The 17,228-nt window shown below is 41.9% G+C and overlaps 1 protein-coding gene across 1 annotated transcript in view; it reads right to left on the bottom strand.

Annotated features, from left to right (window-relative positions):
• The window catches only part of MAST2 (microtubule associated serine/threonine kinase 2), a 119,023-nt gene extending 104,149 nt beyond the window's left edge, over positions 1-14,874 (bottom strand). Inside the window, exons 1-2 of the mRNA XM_011969750.1 lie at positions 14,588-14,874; positions 10,956-11,150 (exon numbers count right to left, since the gene is read on the bottom strand). Coding sequence (XP_011825140.1) covers positions 10,956-11,150; positions 14,588-14,637 — 245 coding nt within the window. The 5' untranslated portion in view covers positions 14,638-14,874. The remainder of the gene's footprint in view (positions 1-10,955; positions 11,151-14,587) is intronic.
• Positions 14,875-17,228: the final 2,354 nt, after the last annotated feature.

Below are 17,228 nucleotides of genomic sequence, written 5' to 3'. Positions count from 1 at the left end.
AAAAAAAAAAAAAAAAATCAATCAATCCATCTATCTACACACACATATGTATATATTAACAAACAATTAAACCTATGAAAATTAATTCTTCTATGCCAAGGATCATCGTAAATTACTTGTTTCTCTGACTCTACTCCAATATGCTTATTTCTTAACAACAGGACTCTCTAGCCCTGAGCCCAACCTATCTACCAAAATGAGGCCATCAGGATCAGCACTGGCTCCTCCTCCTGTGACATCTAGGGATATGAAGGAAAAGCTGCTGCCTTCTAGATTCATTCTCACCTCTCAGAGTCCCAGGGTCTATATAACAAGCACGACTACTACAGATACTTCCTCTTCCTATGTGGGCCAGAAGAGGAAGTCAAAGTTTTCCTCAGCTGAGCAATCAGTTAGCTACTTAAATGGCAAACTCCAAGGGGCTTCACCACCACTAATTCCCCCTGCACTGCTCTGGGCAAACAATCTTCACTACAAAGCAGTAATCAGCAGGTATGAAACACTGACCAAGGAACCCAGGACACTCAGACTTTAGGCTGAAGACTCAGGAAACAGTCTAAGCCAAGTTGACTTAAGTAAGGGTAATTATCTGTGTACTTCAGGGTAAAAAAAAATAGATAACGAGGAGAAAATTCTTTCGTGTAAGTACTGTAGTTAATAAAGGGAATGGGAATCATCTTTTGCAAACTCCTAAGAAAATAATGAATCTAGGTGATAATTATCAATGTCCACTACTAACAAAACAAAGGAGAGACTTGACATTACCTGCCTCCTGACAGATATACACTGAACCAACTGTTAAGCATTCTTCCCACCACCTCAACCCAACCAAACCACAATAAGGTCAAGCCCCCAGTTTATAGGAAATATGGAGCTCATAAGAACATGTTAGAAAAAACCTCTGAAGGACGCAGTCAGCAAAATCCAGAATGTGGGAAAGTCTACAAGAACAAACAACTCAGTTTCTGCAACAAATTAATTGCAAGGAAAAAAAAAGGTGAGAACACCCTAGATCAAAATAAACTTTGCAGCACAGCCTGGGCAACATAGCAAGACCCTATCTCTACAAAAACTGGAAAAAATTAGCCAGGTTTGTGGTGCATGTCTGTAGTCCCAGCTACTTGGGAGGCTGAGGTTGGAGGACTGTTTGAGTCCAGGAGTTCAAGGTTGCAGTGAGCTGTGATCGTGCCACTGCACTCCAGCCTGGGCAACAGAGACAGACTCTGTCTCAAAAAGAAAAAAAGAAAAGAAAAAAAAAGAAAGAAAGAGTGATCAGACATCCCAATTATTTTATTTAACAGGTTTATATCTGTTGCCCCAGTAATATTAACAGAATCCTCTTTCATTATCAAAAGTTTCCTAGTTTAGATACTAAATTGTATCACCATCCTACTTAAGAGACGTATTAACCAAATACACTGTGCTGACATAGTTTGGCTACTGATTCCAAAAAACCAACTGCAAAAAACATTTGAATATTAACTGGATATTTGATGATACTGATAAACTATTAATTGTTTTAGGTGTGGTAATAATATTGTGATTACATTTTTAAGGAGTCCTTACATTTAGAGATACAAATATATATAGACAAAATGACATAAAATTTGAGATTTGCTTCAAAATAAGCAAGAGAGACAGAGAAAGAAAACAGGTGGGGATGTAGATGAAATAGTATACCATGAGCTGACAATGTAGACGATACTGGGGATATAGTATGAGTCTTTTTACTTTTGAATATTTTTGAGATTTTTCCATAATACAATGTTAAATGTAGTAAATAAAATTTTCCTAGTTCTAGAAACAGAAGTACCCTAGAAAGCTTCAGCTTCCTGCTCTTAGGCAAGAGCAAGCATTTGGCATCTAGCCATACAGAATTATATCTTTATTCAGGGTCACCTGGAGCCAGGGTCTATGAAACACTGTCACACATGAGGGTTCCCGAAGTTAAATCACAGCTACTAGTCTTCCTTATTTTACCTTTCCAATGAAAAAATAAAAAAAAATAAAAAACCTTCCCTTCTCTAACAAGAGAATCACTTCTTCTGAAGATACTCTCAAGATGCTCTTTCCCTGCTGTAGGAGGAGAAATGAAATACCTTAAAACTGTTTTGATGGTCTTTCCTCCTTGCCAAAAACTGGTCTTTTAGAAAGAAAGTAATTCAAAGTGTTTTTCATTTCAGTCCATGCCCTGCTGAGCCCCAACACGACAGTTTTCAGCAGAAACAATCAGTGAGACTGCATGAGAGGGCAGGTGGGCACCCAGCTTCCACTGCCTCACCTAAGCCAGTAATGGAGCTTCCACAGTATGGACATATAGTGGGCAATACGTACAGTTATCCAAGGGAAAATAAGAATATGAGAAAAGTAATGGAAGCAAAGAAAAAAGTAATGGAAGCAAAATGAAGTGCTAAGAATTAGCAACATCTGAGTTTCCCAACAATGGAAGCAGCAAAATAACCGGTATAGCAGCCCAGGTAATATTCTAAACAATTGTAGATGTACTGACTCACTTAATTCTTACTATAATCCTTGAAGTACCATTGTAAGTCCCATTTTAATGATGTAGAGAACTGAGGTATAAAGAAGTGAAGTAATCTGCCTACCACCACTATGCAGCAGGGTCGGCATAAGAACAAGTTCTGGGAGATGCTTCTCTTTTGAAATTACTCTGAAAAGCAGTTGTTTAAAAAAAGACAAGAAAAGCAGGTGTTGGTAAAATGAAAATAGTGCTTTCTCTTTGGCAGGAAATAATTTTGACACTACCAGAAAGGGGTTTCAAAGGCTGCCTAGTTCTGGAGGAGGCCTAAAGGAACACCCGTCCATCTGCCACACAAGTCTACCGAAAGTCTCTCATACATGTGACATAGGAGGCACCAGAGAACTAAATTGGTACTAATGGACGAAAGCTTCGAGAGTGAACTGCTTGTTGCTGAAGATGTTCAAGCAAAGGCTGAATAGCTTTTTGCTAGAGATTGTATGGAAGGAATTCCTATGCAGTAGGAAGCAAGCTAAAGCTAGAATGCTTCCAATATAAAATTCACTCTAGTAAGGATTTCCTCCTGCAAGCCCTCCTACTTCAGGGCTGACAGAGTCTATGGCAATTCAAAACTGATTCAAAACTTAAGTCATTCTGTGTTCCATTAAGTTGTTAACATCAAACTTCTATCCCCAGCAGGCCTACAGCTGGGCCAGTGAATAGCCAGAGACACAACTGCCTCCTCTCTTCAATGACACCAGTTGCAACACAAAGTCAATCTAGTACTCTTACTCTGAAAATGCAACACCCACATCTGAGTGCCAATCAGTATGCTGGAATCATTTTCTTAGAAGACATACAAATGAACTACAGGTTAGTGGTTATTTAATTCAACCCAAATCACAATTAAATTTATTATGCCTCCTAAGGTTCATCATACCCACCTGAGACACTTAAGAGCTAGCATCAATGTCTGTTTATAACAGACTCATTCCTTCAATCAAGGCATAAAATGCAATGTATTACAGAGCTAGAGTGGGTATCATTTCAAAACTGTATCTTGATTGTCCTTCAAATTATTATGGGCAACAATTTGTAAGGTCCTAAGACCATCCCTAAGATGCAGTCAATAAAGAGGATGAAGACCTTAAGCAGGGCTAGTCCTCACTACACTATGATACAAGGGGACACTGTTTTCCAATCCTCTGGGGCAATGCAGCCAAATGCCTCAATAGCTGTGTTGGTTTACTAGGGCTGCCATACATAACCAAGTGTCAAAAACTGGGTGACTTAACCAACAGAAATTTATTTCCTCATAGTTTAGGCTAGAAGTTCAAGATAAGAGTATTAGCAGGGTTCATTTCTTCTATGACCTCATTCCTTGGTTTGTAAATGGCTACCTCCCTTTGTCTTTGCATGGCCTTCCCTCCGTGCTTGTCTGTGTCCTAATCCCCTCTTCTCGTAAGTCATCCTGGATTAGGATCTATCTCAAAGACTTCATTTAACCTTAATTGCCCCTTTAAAGATACTATCTCCAAATACCATGAGTTACTGGGGGTTAGGATTTCAACCTATACAAATTTTAGTAGAACATAATTGAGCCTATAATAGTTATACTCATCAAAGAAAAAAAAGAGAGAGATAAAAAAGACATCCTAATATGGCCACTGCCATGACTCTGGCTGCAGTGGGGTAGAGGAGCAGGCCATGGGTCCACAGGTGCAGATGCCAAGGTGGGCAGTCCCTGGAACCCACCCCTGGAAGTCCCCACCTCCTAGTTCCCTCTCTCCTGGAACTCAGAGTCAAATTCACTGCCAGTAGCACTCAATTTTCAGTTCTTCACTTACGCATATTGTTTACTGGAACCATTTTTCTCATCTTTCTACTTTACTTGCTTATTTGCTTAATAAATTGAGTGAGAGAGGTTCATCATAAGGATACTGCAAAATGGAGGTTCATCACTGTCTTCACTAAGCACAGATTCTGTCCTGGACTGTGAATTTGAGTACAGAGAACAAAACTGAGTTAACTGATGAAGTAAGAAGCAGGGGTAAAATGGAATGATAGAAGCCTAAAAAAACAGAGGGATTTTTTTGCCGGGTGTAGTGGCTCATGCCTGTAATCCCAGCACTTTGGGAGGCTGAAGTGGGCAAGTCACTTGAGGTTAGGAGTTCGAGAACAGCCTTGCCAACATGGTGAAACCCACTCTCTACTAAAAATACAAAAATCAGCCAGGTGCAGTGGCGGGTGCCTGTAATCCTAGTTATTGGGGAGACTGAGGCAGGAGAATTGCTTGAACCTGGGAGGTGGAGGTTGCAGTAAGCCGAGATCATGCTACTGCACTCCAGCCTGGGTGACAGAGTGAGAACCTGCCTCAAAAAAAAGAACAGAGGTTTTTACAAGAAGGTAATAAAGGTAATGACCTAGAAGTGACAATAGACTGTGAGAATACCAATTCTTACCCCCAGGACTGGAGGATTTATTAAACAATGTTATTAATACATAACCTTGGGAAAAGACCCAAGGCTGCAAAAACTACTTTGGTTCAGAACATGTGATATTACATAATGAAAGTATCTCAGATGGAGACATGGAACAGTGTGGTTGTTAAGAATGTGATCTCTGAAGCCAGACTACCCAGGTTTCTATCTCAGTTCTGCCACTTACACAGCTGTGTTATCTTGAGCAATTTATTTAATCTCTCTGTACCCTTGCTTCCTCATGTGTGAAATAAGTACAATGATAATATCTCTCATAGAACTGGTGTGAGAAGCAAATGACCTTTACATTTTCAAGTGCTAAGAACAGTGCCTGGGAGCTGGTAAGTGCTCAGAGTTCGTAAATTTATTAAATAAATTCCCGATTGCATATGGTTTATCAGAAACATCACAGTGATGGCAGCAGCAGCCCATCATTGCCATGAAGCAGTCACTGCCATGATGCTGGCTGCAGTGGGGTACAGGCGCAGGTCACGGGTCTTCTGGTGCAGACGCCAAGGTGGGCAGTCCCTGGAACCCTCCTCTGGAAGCCTCTCAACAAGCCCACTGCCCTGGGAACCCACCCCTGGGAACTGCCACAGTTGGGCCAGACTGAGCTGAGCTATCCTCCAGTGGGAGAGAAGTGCACAGAGGAACAGGCAGAAAGGGGCACTAGGGCAGAGCTGGGCCCAGGGTGGTCCCGTGCTTGCACACGGAGCACAGGGGCCTGGCCCGAGACATGGAGCCGGGACCATGCTTCAGGGGCCCAGGGTGGGAAGTGAAAGCGGCATCTCACAGCAGCAAGTACAACATGCTCACATTGTTCGCCAGCCCCATGGAGCAGATCACCATGTAAACAACTGGCATGGCCACTGCCAGGAGCCCCAGACTCGATACGTTGGAGCAGCCCAGCGCCTGGCCCAGGACAATGCACTGGACCGGAAGCCCTTGCCGAAGACTGCTAGGAGGTGCAGCTGGGGCTGCACGCTCTACGAAGTCGGTGGGAGACAGGGAAAAGCGGGAGCCCCACCCCTTCCGAGTTGGTGGGGTGGGAGCCCCCTGGGTGGGAACTCCCTGGGTGCAGCCGCTGCTGCTCTGCTGCAGCTTCGGACCCAGGCATCTCTGAACTCTTGGGCCTAGGAAGGCCCCTGCCCCTCGCAGGCTCAGAATTGTCTACTCTCGCTACCTGGCTTCTCCCCTGTCGGTGCCTACTCCAATTTCAGAGCAAAGTTGGGGACCAGCCCGGGAGCTGTCACAGTCCAGCTGGTTGTGCACATGCTCAGGGCAGTGCTGACATGCCAACCCCCTTGCCACTTTGGCCCCCTCCAGACTTTGGGCACTGACAAGCATGGGAAGGAGGCTGAGGGGTATGCTGAGGACAGTCTAGTGCTGGCCTGAGGGCACTCCTTAGCATGAATAGCCTGGGCACCATGAACAGCAGCAGGAGGCAGACAGGCTCCTGGGCAGAAGGAAGCTGGTCCACAGTGAAGACCCACCTTCAAGCCAGGGAAAGCCTGAAGCCTGGGGGCTGGGTCGCCAGTCCTGGAAACTGCAAGGGCAACTTGTGGTGCTTTTCCCTGGGCCCACCCATGGCTGCCCATGGACCAACCAGCATGCACTTCCTCCCCTATGAGGCCCATAAAAACCCCTAGACTCAGCCAGACCTGGGAGGAGGGATCACAGGGAGATAATGGGACCACTTGCCTGCAGAAAGGAACCACCCATTCCAGGACCTCCTCTCTGCTGAGAGCTGAACACTCAATGGGAGGACCTGCCTACAGATAGGAGCTACCCACTGTGGGTCCCCTCTAAGCTATTATATCACTCAACAGAGTTCCCCTTTGTCTTGCTCATCCTATACTTGTCTGTGTACCTCATTCCTTCTGGATGCAGGACAAGAACTCAGGACTCGCCGAATGGCAGGGCCAAAACAGCTGTAATACAAATAGAGCTGAAATATGCCCCTTGCTCACCACATTGTGGGTGACAAGGAGAGAAGAGAGAAGGGGAAAACTTGAGAGAAGGAGAGAAGAGCTGCGGCCCTTCAGAGAGACTAGACCTGAGAGCTCCCCAAGCCTGAGCTGTGACTCCCACTTTGGGGCCTGATGGCTCCCAGAGTCTCCAAGCTTCTGGGTACCACTGCATTCCCTTGTGCCAGCTGTGGAAGCTGCTTGTGGTGCGCCTGGTCCTGATGCAGCCTCACAGTGAGCGTGTTGGCCGCCCTGCTGCAGCAGCTGGCATGCCTGACGGTGTGCAGTGGCCGGACCGTATGCTCGCTTGCTCACACACCCCTCACCACTCTGCTCCAGTCTCTTTGGAGGTAAGGGATCCAGGCTGGTAGCTTGAGCCAAGTGTAGCCTGCCAGGCCAAGTGGGCCCAGCAGGCCCAAGCAAAGCTCACGCAAAGGCGCCACTGGTCACAGAGGTTTCTAGCTAGGAAAGCAACACCTCCCAGGATCCTGTAACAACAGCCAAGGGGTTAAGACCACAGACATTGGAGTAAGATACTGTGGGGTTTCATGAATGGTAGTTTCTACTGCTTATTAATAACTTCCTTAACTTCTCTGTACTACAGTGTCTTCATCTATAAAACAGATTTACTCAGATTATCCACCTCATCGAAAAAAAATGAATATGTGTCACCCACCTCATCAGAGTATTTTGAGAATCAAATTTAACAAATGTAAATCATTTAAAAAATGTTAAGATATAGTAAATGCTCAGCAAATGTTACCTATTCTTACTCTTTTGATATTTCATTTTCCAACTTTTCTTGACTAAGGAAGATAGAATAATTTTTAAAGAATCTGCTTCTGTTGGGCTTATGCAACATGTGAATCAGTCAACCAATAATCTTATAAAGCAATAATCACAACTGATGATAGAAGCATGAGCTCAAAATATTAGCAAGACTAGACTTCTGCTTCTCGTCATTATGGGGAATCAGAGATCAGATTTACCCTTGCACCTTAAAAACAAAAAAAATTAGATGAAATATATGAAACAATAGTTTGTAGACACTGGACCAAAGGGAAACATGCAAAGTAAGCCCTAAGACTGCCCTAGCTTACGACCTGAAGAACACGTCTAGGAGGCAGCAAAGGGGGTACTCAAAAAGAGTCCAGCAGTCTCCCTGAGTTGAGAAGACAGAGTTGAGAACTTGGGGAGGCTAAGATGGCTAGAATTTTCAAGGCAGGGTACCAGAGTAGACAGAGATATACAGAGGGGAACTCTGGAGATCTGCAGGGGCTTCCTCTGAGTTTTTAGCTGAATATCTATCAGCATATGTGGGTAAGGAAACGATCCAAGAAAATGACTAGGTACCCTCTTCAGAGCTCACAAAGGACGCAGAATTGTTCATGTTCCCATCAGCCTGAGTGGAAAAAACTCACAATACATGGGCATCAAATAGAGTACTCAAAGTATTGCCCTAGTAGTAAGAAAAAATTAGCCTCATGTGCTGCCCTGGTCTCACCAAACAAAGCCTAAAGTAATCCTCCAAAGGATCAAACAATTTCTAAATAACTGCATCCCAGAGTCTCAAGAATGTTTAAAGGAATATAAAAATATCCAGCAAACAAGCTAAAATAATCTTCTCATATCAATGAACTGGCACTTTGCATGGCATGGATACAAAAGAAAAATGGAATGAAGCACTAATACAGTGACCAAACATGTGAGCAAGTCTACGGAAAAACAAAAACAAAAACCATGAAATTTAACAAGTTTCCATGAAATTTAACAAGCTCCAAAGCTGTAAGACCGGTATTGCTCCAGGTTGTGTGTTCTGAGACCACAGTCATCAAGAGATATTCAAAACCATGTGCCAAGACTGGGTACGTCTTGGGGGCTACCCAACTTAAAATCTTTCTCAGCCTCATACGCCAAGCGCTAGTACGTCTAGAAGAGGTGCCTTCTGAGAGAAGTTAGCCTCTAACATTGTCCTATGGCAGTCTATCACTGTCCCAAACTGCCTGTGGAATTTAAGCTCCTGTATCAAATAATGTCACTTAAGTCTGCATGATACATCGTGCTTCACTTAAACTTTTAGTTTTTCAGGTTACTATTCTCTAACAAGAAGCTTAACAAATACCTACTGATCAGTCACACTTTCCTTTTTTAACATTTTTTTTTTTCAATTGGCTTCTAAGATACTTCTCCTGGTCCTTGCTCCTGAATGAATAGCTAGTTCATTTTAGTCTAATTCCTCACTATCGCCCCAACCTCTAAAACTTGCCCCAGAGCTCAATCCTTGGATATCTCTTCCTCCTCTGTCAATTCCACCTTTAAAATACATCCCCAAATCTGACCACTTCTTATCATCTCAATCACCATGGGTTCAAATAACCATTGTCTCTTACCTGGTGGCCTTCTAACTATAACCAGAGTAGGTTTTTTTGTTTGCTTTTTTGTTTGTTTTTGGTTTTTTGACAAGGTCTTGCTCCAAGGCTGCAGTGCAGTGGTGTGATCTCAGCTTACTGCAACCTCCACCTCCCAGGCTCAAGACATCCTCCCACCTCAGCCGCCCGAGTAGCGGGGACTACAGGCATGCGTCACCATGCCCAGCTAATTTTTGCATTTCTTGTAGAGACAGGGTTTCATCATGTTGCCCAGGCTGGCCTCGAACTCGTGAGTGGTCCTGAACTCAAGCAATCCGTCTGCCTCGGCTTTCCAAACTGCTGGGATTACAGGTATAAGCCACTGCACCCAGCCTAGAGTGATCTTTTGATCTACGTCAGATCATGACATTCTTATTTAAACCTTCCAGTGGCTACTCATCTCACCCAGCATAAAAACAAAAGTCCTGGTGGCTTCCACCTGTAATCCCAGCGCTCTGGGAGGCCGAGGTGGGTGGATCACTTGAGGTCAGGAGTTTGAGACCAGCCTGGTCAACGTGGTGAAACCTGTGTCTACTAAAAATACAAACATTAGCTGGGCGTGGGGGCAGCCACCTGTAATCCCAGCTACTCCAGAGGCTGAGGCAGAAGAATCACTTAAATCTGGGAGGTAGAGTTTGCAGTGAACCGAGATCGTGCCATTGCACTCCAGCCTGGGCAACAAGAGCGAAACTCCATCTTAAAAAGCCTCAAAATTGTTTAATCTGGCTGCCCACTATACTTCAGGCCTCACTTCCCAACACTCACCACCCAACTTATTCTGTACCAGCATCACTGGACTCTGTTGCACAAAGAATACATGGAGCAAGCTCCTAGATTAGGCCCCTGGCACTTCATGTTGCCTCTGCCTGGAACACTTTTCTTCCAGATATCTCCATTCAGGCTCCATCACTTCCTTCAGGTCTTTTCTCATATGTCAACTTATCACTGAGGACCTCCCTGACCACCTTACATAAAATGTCAAGCCCTGGCCTCTATATTCTCTTATCCTACTTTATTTTTCTCAGAAGCACCATGTCTATCCATTATGTTATATATTTACTCATTAACTTGTCTTTCTCCACTAGAATCTAAGCTCCCTGAGGACAGGGATTTTATTGCTTTATGTTCACTGCTTTATTTCCCATGCCTAAAACAGTGTCCTAGCAGATAGCACATAATCAAATAATGTTGAATATAAGAAAAGGAACGCAGAAAAAAAGGGGAGAAGGTCTATTTTCCTCAACCTGAACAAACCATTTAACTTGTGGACACAAATTTTCCCGTCGTGTAAAATGTGAGGTTTGAACTTTTGAACCTCCAAAGAGTTCTAGCACTCTGCCACGCCATTATGGGGTGGTCACAGGTCATAGTTCACAAGGTTGTCCAATGGTCAGGATGGGCACACAATTTATAACAGCTTCAAAAATCCAAGTACTGATAACCTAACCTCCTTTCTCCTGACATTTTCAATACAACAGAAATCTGTGATATTTATTTCACTCTTCTCTGTGACAGAACCAAGACTCTTACTCCATTTCTCCCCATTAAGGATTAAGGTATGGGTTTTACCATTTGCCCAGAAGCAATTGTCAAGGCCCAGATTCACAGCAAGTTTCCTTACCTCCACGGCAGTGGGCGGCTGGAGCAAGGAGTGCCAGGACTGCTGTGGGCTCGTGGGTTCAGGAAAAAGGCAAGAGGAGAAGTAGCCAAAGCACAATCAGCACTAAATGGGACTTTAGTGAGGAAGAGGGCTGGAGCAGATGTGGGTGAAAACATGTGCTGGTTTACTTCAGCTCCTCGGCAAAGGGTAGAGATTCTGACAAGGTACCACAACATGAAAAAAACAAGGTCAGTGATTAACTTTTCAACCAAAAAGAAACATATTCAAAGTGGCTTGGTTTAGGCAAAAAGTTCAAGAAAAGTAAGTGGTCAAAAATCATTCTCCAATATCATACTTTAGTACCAATGTTGGTACAGGATGACAACAGAGACAAAAACTTAATCCATAAAATTAAAATACAACATTTAAGATTTGGCTACTCAACATATTTGTTATTTATTTATTTTTATTTTTATTTTTTGAGACGGAATTTTGCTCTTGTTGCCCAGGCTGGAGTGCAATGGCACAATCTTGGCTCACTGCAATCTCCACCTCCTGGGTTCAAGTGATTCTCCTGCCTCAGCCTCCCAAGTAGCTGGGATTACAGACATGCACCACCACACCCAGCTGATTTTGTATTTTTAGTACAAACAGAGTTTCATCATGTTGGTCAGTCTGGTCTCAAAACTCCTGACCTCGAGTGATCCACCCACCTAAGCCTCCCAAAGGTGCTGGGATTACAGATGTAAGCCACCACGCCCAGCCAATTTAGAATTGGTTTCTGGGCAAACCAAACATTGCAAATTTACTACAACTCATCAATTAGCAGGCAACAGTTAATATTTAATGTTCAATGACTAAAACTTCCTAGAAAAATGTGTATGTCCCCAAGAGCAAAACATTCTGAATAGTTTATAAATTATTGATTATATCTACAATAATACTAATTTGTTTAGCTAACTTTTCTCTAATGAATGTATCAGATAATGTCAGTTAACTATGTATTTTGCTTCCACTTAAATTTTAGATTCCCAGGTTATTTTTTCCCATAAAAACAATCTAGCCATTTTGACATGTTAAGTCCTATTGAAGATTATTAAATAAGATCATTAGATTGAAAACAGGTGATAAATACAGATTTCTAATTTGCTACCATTAGTAGAAATTACCCATGATAAAAATAACAAAAATAATATTCATAATATTTAATTTGCTACCTTATTGGCATGGCTTTCTATAAACACACCATATTTAATTTCCAAGGTAAAAAAATTACTTAAGTATCACATAAGTACCTGATCTACTTCAAAATGATAACATTATTAGTTTCTTGTACTGTTATTTCTGACTGTTTATAATATGGATACAGTGACATTCAAAGGAAATCTTCACTTTCCTAGTCATTATCACTCTAGTGGTCTTCAATTTACTTCTCAGGTGGATACACAATATGGGGTCATAACAGGATAGAATATAGGAGGGCAAACAGCTATTTAAAATTACAGTTATGCCCATATTTCTACAAACTCAACATTTTTTTTAAAGTTAAAAGAAGTAAAAATGTTAATTTTAAGTTAATTTCTCCTTTTCAAAAAGAATTTTCACTCTTCCAAAGAACTATTTCAAAGTTAAGCTCCTTCATATATAAGTTAGAACCAATTAGAACATTAGACAGTACTTACTTGTTAACCTGAATAATATGCTTATATAAAATTTTGAAGCCTTAAGTCTTATCACATAAAATGAAGTTTAGCCATTTTGTTCAATATGTAATTGAAATTATAAAAATCTATGAAAGCCAAATTTCATTTTCTTTTTTTTTGAGACAGAGTCTCACTCTGTTGCCCAGGCGGGAGTACAGTGGCGTGATCTTGGCTCAGTGCAAGCTCCTCCTCCTGGGTTCATGTCATTCTCCTGCCTCAGCCTCCTGAGTAGCTGGGACTACAGGCGCCCGCCACCACGCCCAGCTAATATTTTGTATTTTTAGTACAGACAGGGTTTCACCGTGTTAGCCAGGATGGTCTCGATCTCCTGACCTCGTGATCCGCCCGTCTCGGCCTCCCAAAGTGCTGGGATTACAGGCATGATCCACCACGCCAGGCCGGCAAATTTTATTTTCTTTTTGCCCCTAATTACTACCCTGCAAACTGGTTATACAATGTGTCTAGAGTCTAAAAAAGATTGTTTGAAAAAGGAAAAGGTGATATACAAACTACTTATTAGCTCCTCAGGGGGTATTTTTCTAACTCAAAGTCAATAAAACAGATTCAATGATTACCAACAGCAGTGTACCAACATTTGAAAAGCATAATTTGCCAGGTATGGTAATCTCAGCACTTTTAAGAGGCTGAGGCAAGAGGATCACTTGAGCTCAGGAGTTCCAGACTAGCCTGAGCAACATAGAGAGACCTTATTTCTATAAAAAAAATTTAAAAATTAGCCAGGCTTGGTGGTGCATGCCTGTAGTCCCAGCTGCTGAGGTGGAAGGATCCCTTGGGCCCAGGAGGTCAAGGTTTAGTGAGCTATGACAGCACCACTGCACTCCCGCCAGGGCCATAAAGTAAGACACTCTCAAAAGCAAAAACAGAACCATGATTTTTGACCATTTAAGTTTTCTTAAACTACAAACTCCATTTAAAATTTTTTAATTTTGTTAACAAGTGACCTTTACTTTAAATAACACATTAGTTGATGAAGTCTGTTTTTAAATGGTCTTTTACTTTTGTGTCACTATGGGAATAAAAGGTTTTTTTTTTTTGAAGTGTGTCAATACTCCAACTATACACTTCAGAGACATCCTGTTTCTCAAGGTCTAATAGAATCATTAATTCAATCAATAAGCATCCATGGACACTGAAGAGCAACATCACAAAAGAAGCCCACTAAAGAAGCCTGTCTGTCTTGGGGCAAGCAGTTTGACTCAGGAAGAAAATCTGAAGTACACTCCCTTCACCCTATTAGTTAAACAAAGGCAGTTCAAGACAGATAATTGAGGTGAAATGGATTCTAGGTCTCTTCTTTCACTGGTTCTCTAATTTACTGATGAATTCACTTGGCACTTCTTCATTAAATAAGCCTGAGGTGCTCTTGGAAAAGTCACCCTGAAGAGGAAGTCTTCTTCCACTCCCAGCTTTGATATTCTCACCTAATAAAGTTTATTTCTATATTGGCCAATATAGAAATAAAATTCAGGTAACACCCTAAAGGACCCATGCTTGAATCTGCAAGGGCAGATCTGAGGTCCTGAGCTGACAGGCCATGGGCAGAAATACCCTCTCTAGTCAAAGGAGGAGGTACTTTTTGTTTCCATTGGTTTCTCACATTCATGGGGCTTGTATTTGCAGCTTCGACACTAACTTTAAATAAACATTTGCTTTCAAGGCAAGAAAATAATTGTCTTCATTTTTTTACTCAGTTCCCCAAGTATTCAGGAACCCCTAAAATGACATCTAACTCAGTTTCTGGAATTGGAAACCTCATATGCCCCTGCCAAGGACCACTGTTTTGACCTTGAATTAATCAAGCCAGCTCAGCCCTCTTCCTGACAGGCATCTCCAAAACAGTCTTCATCCAAATAAACGAAGCTATGTTAGTTGGCATTAGTTTTTTTCCCTGACATCTGCCAGTTTCCATAGAGACCCCAGCCTCCTTACTGAATCCGCAGACATGGTGCTCCCAGTCTCTCTCGCCTCCGTTTCATCATTCTCCTGGCTACTCAAGTTTTGCCCTCACACTGGAGTCTTGGTAGGAAGTTCTCTCACACAAGGGGTATGCAGTTCTGTCAGCCAAAGGAAATTATAAAAGCTTCCCAAACTTACGGCAAAAATTAAAGTACTTTTCTCCAAAAACATGATCTTCAGAACACCCCTCCCCTCCCCTCACAAAAGACCTAAGAGCCCAGGAGGCAGCGGTGGGACAGTGGCAAGTTCCAGATCCCAAATGAATCAGCTGTCCTCTGATCTGCCTGACATCATTCACACTCAGCCAGCAACAAATCAGAGCTACAGAAAGCACCTTGTTCCTGCGTCAGTGACAAGCACCCTCCCCCACAAATCAGTTGCAACCTCCAACCCTGACGCCTGGCAGCAGTCAAGACTCTGGCAGAAATTATACATAGCAACTTGAAAACTCACACTGTGTCAGAAATACTATTAACCCAGAAGGCATGGGCCAAGCTAAACAGCTGTTGCAGTGGGCAAGGGACTGGAAGAAAGATCAAGGATCTCAAACTGGTAAAATAATGAGCTAAGACTATGTGGGTGTTTCTGCAACATTATTCATTCTCAAACCCAAGCCTGAAGGAAGACTACAGGGCTTTAATGTTTGGGCTCAAAGCAGTCATTATTCAAATGCTGAATTTGACCAATTTAACTAAACTGTATTCCTTCAGACAAAGTTCAGTGCCATTTTTTATTCAATTTCTATTACTCTCTAATCATTTGAATATACTTATGGTAAGAAAAGCCATAAGGAAAGTTAATAAGCCCAGAAACTAACTTAATTTCATCCATTAATATTTAAGGTAAGTTGCAGAAGACCTCTATTGAAGGGTAAGCTAAGCATATTTCTGTATGCTTTGGTTTCCCCACCTGTAAAATGAAGATCATTAAGGTACCTAATATATAGGCTCCGGTGAGGATTAATATACGTAAACAGCAAAGTGCCTAGCACAGAGAAAGCACTATAGAAGTGTTAGCTATTACTGTAATTCTTGCCCTCTTGGAGCAATCTCCCAGTCTAAAGGAAGAGATCAGTCTCAACAAATAGGAAGTCATCTGAGAAAAAGAACCTAGACTCAAGAAAACCAAGTGATCAAGTAAACTGTGGAGCTAAACCCTGGCAGCTAAGAGAGCCAAAGAGAAGCAAGTCTTGTCCCCAGCTTCAGAGGCTCTGCCAACTCTGATGGGCTTCTCTCATTCACCTAGATGACAAAGTGTGTCAAACTGTTTTTTTCTAGGGTAATGTTCAAAGGACTAATTCATAGGCAAACCAGTGCTTTTTCAAATGCGGGTCACGCCTCTTTAGTAAGACATTATGTCAATTTAGGAAGTCAGGATCAACATTTTCTAAAAAGGGAAACTACCTGCACACAAAAAGTACATATACAAATGAAATAGAATAGAAAAGAAAATATCAGAGTCCTTCGCATACCGTAGGGTAAGCACCGTTGTGAAATGTGTGTTTATGACATCCATTACTGAAATACATACAAATACACAAACGCAAACATATATGATGGGTCATAATGTAAACTCTATTTGTTATTGAGGTCAAGTCTAAAAAGTCTGAAAGCCACTGTTCTAATTACCCAAGCAAACTCACCCACCTAGTAGCTACAGGCCCTCACTTTTCCTCTCCATGTATTAGTCCAATTATTCAGCCCTCTCAGCACCCTCTTTTTTCAGAATCCCCAATTCAGTAGCAGGTCCTAAAGATAACTAGAACACCTCAGAAATCTAGCAGCTCTCAACAAGTACCGGCTCCCACTTTGGAAAGCCTTATGATAATATTAGGGTCAGTTGCCAAAAGCCCCAACCTTGATCTATCCTCCCGTCCCCAGCTAAGGCTTGCAGTTATGGCTGAACCCTAAGTTTCTACTCAATATTCTGCAATTCTCTAATACCCAAGACCAGGCTACATGATGATGATGATAATAATAATAATAATAATAATAACAATAATAATAATGACATAACAGCAACCAACATTTATTAAGTGCTTAACTATTTATTAGGTTCTATTCTAAGCATTTTACACATTAATACTCATGTAGTATTCATCATAGCCATATGATATATGTACTATTATTCCATTATTATTATTTTTTAAATTAGTATTATTTTTTAAAGACAGAGAGGTTAAGATCATACCAGTGGTAAGTAGGAAAGTAGCATTTCCTCAATATGTTGGTGCCTGGTTACCTATATATGAATTATACTAGCCAGAAATGTTCCTGTCTTCAGCCATGTTGGTAAACTGAAGCAGTCTAACTCTAGTTTCCAATGCTATAAATCACTGTGCTTTACCTTTCAGTAGAAAATTCTGACAACAGTAGCAAATGGATTTCTTTCTAGCCTGCTCTGAAGAGCAGTACTATTGCAGAGTAGTACTCCTTGGGTGGAGGAGAGACAGCATGGAGCTCCTTAAATAATGCTAAAGTGAGAAAATATTTGTTTGATTTTTAGAAAATGAAACCCATATTTTACATCCTTTATCTGACCAAAGAAGATATTACTTTTACCTCCAGGTAACACATCCCCACACAGAGGACTTTCTTTAGTGGCATTAGAATCC

Source organism: Mandrillus leucophaeus, unplaced genomic scaffold (genome assembly GCF_000951045.1).
Source record: "Mandrillus leucophaeus isolate KB7577 unplaced genomic scaffold, Mleu.le_1.0 Scaffold902, whole genome shotgun sequence".
Taxonomy (NCBI): Eukaryota; Metazoa; Chordata; class Mammalia; order Primates; family Cercopithecidae; genus Mandrillus; species Mandrillus leucophaeus.
Note: the sequence above shows the minus strand (reverse complement) of the source record. Positions and strands in the feature narration are given on the sequence as shown.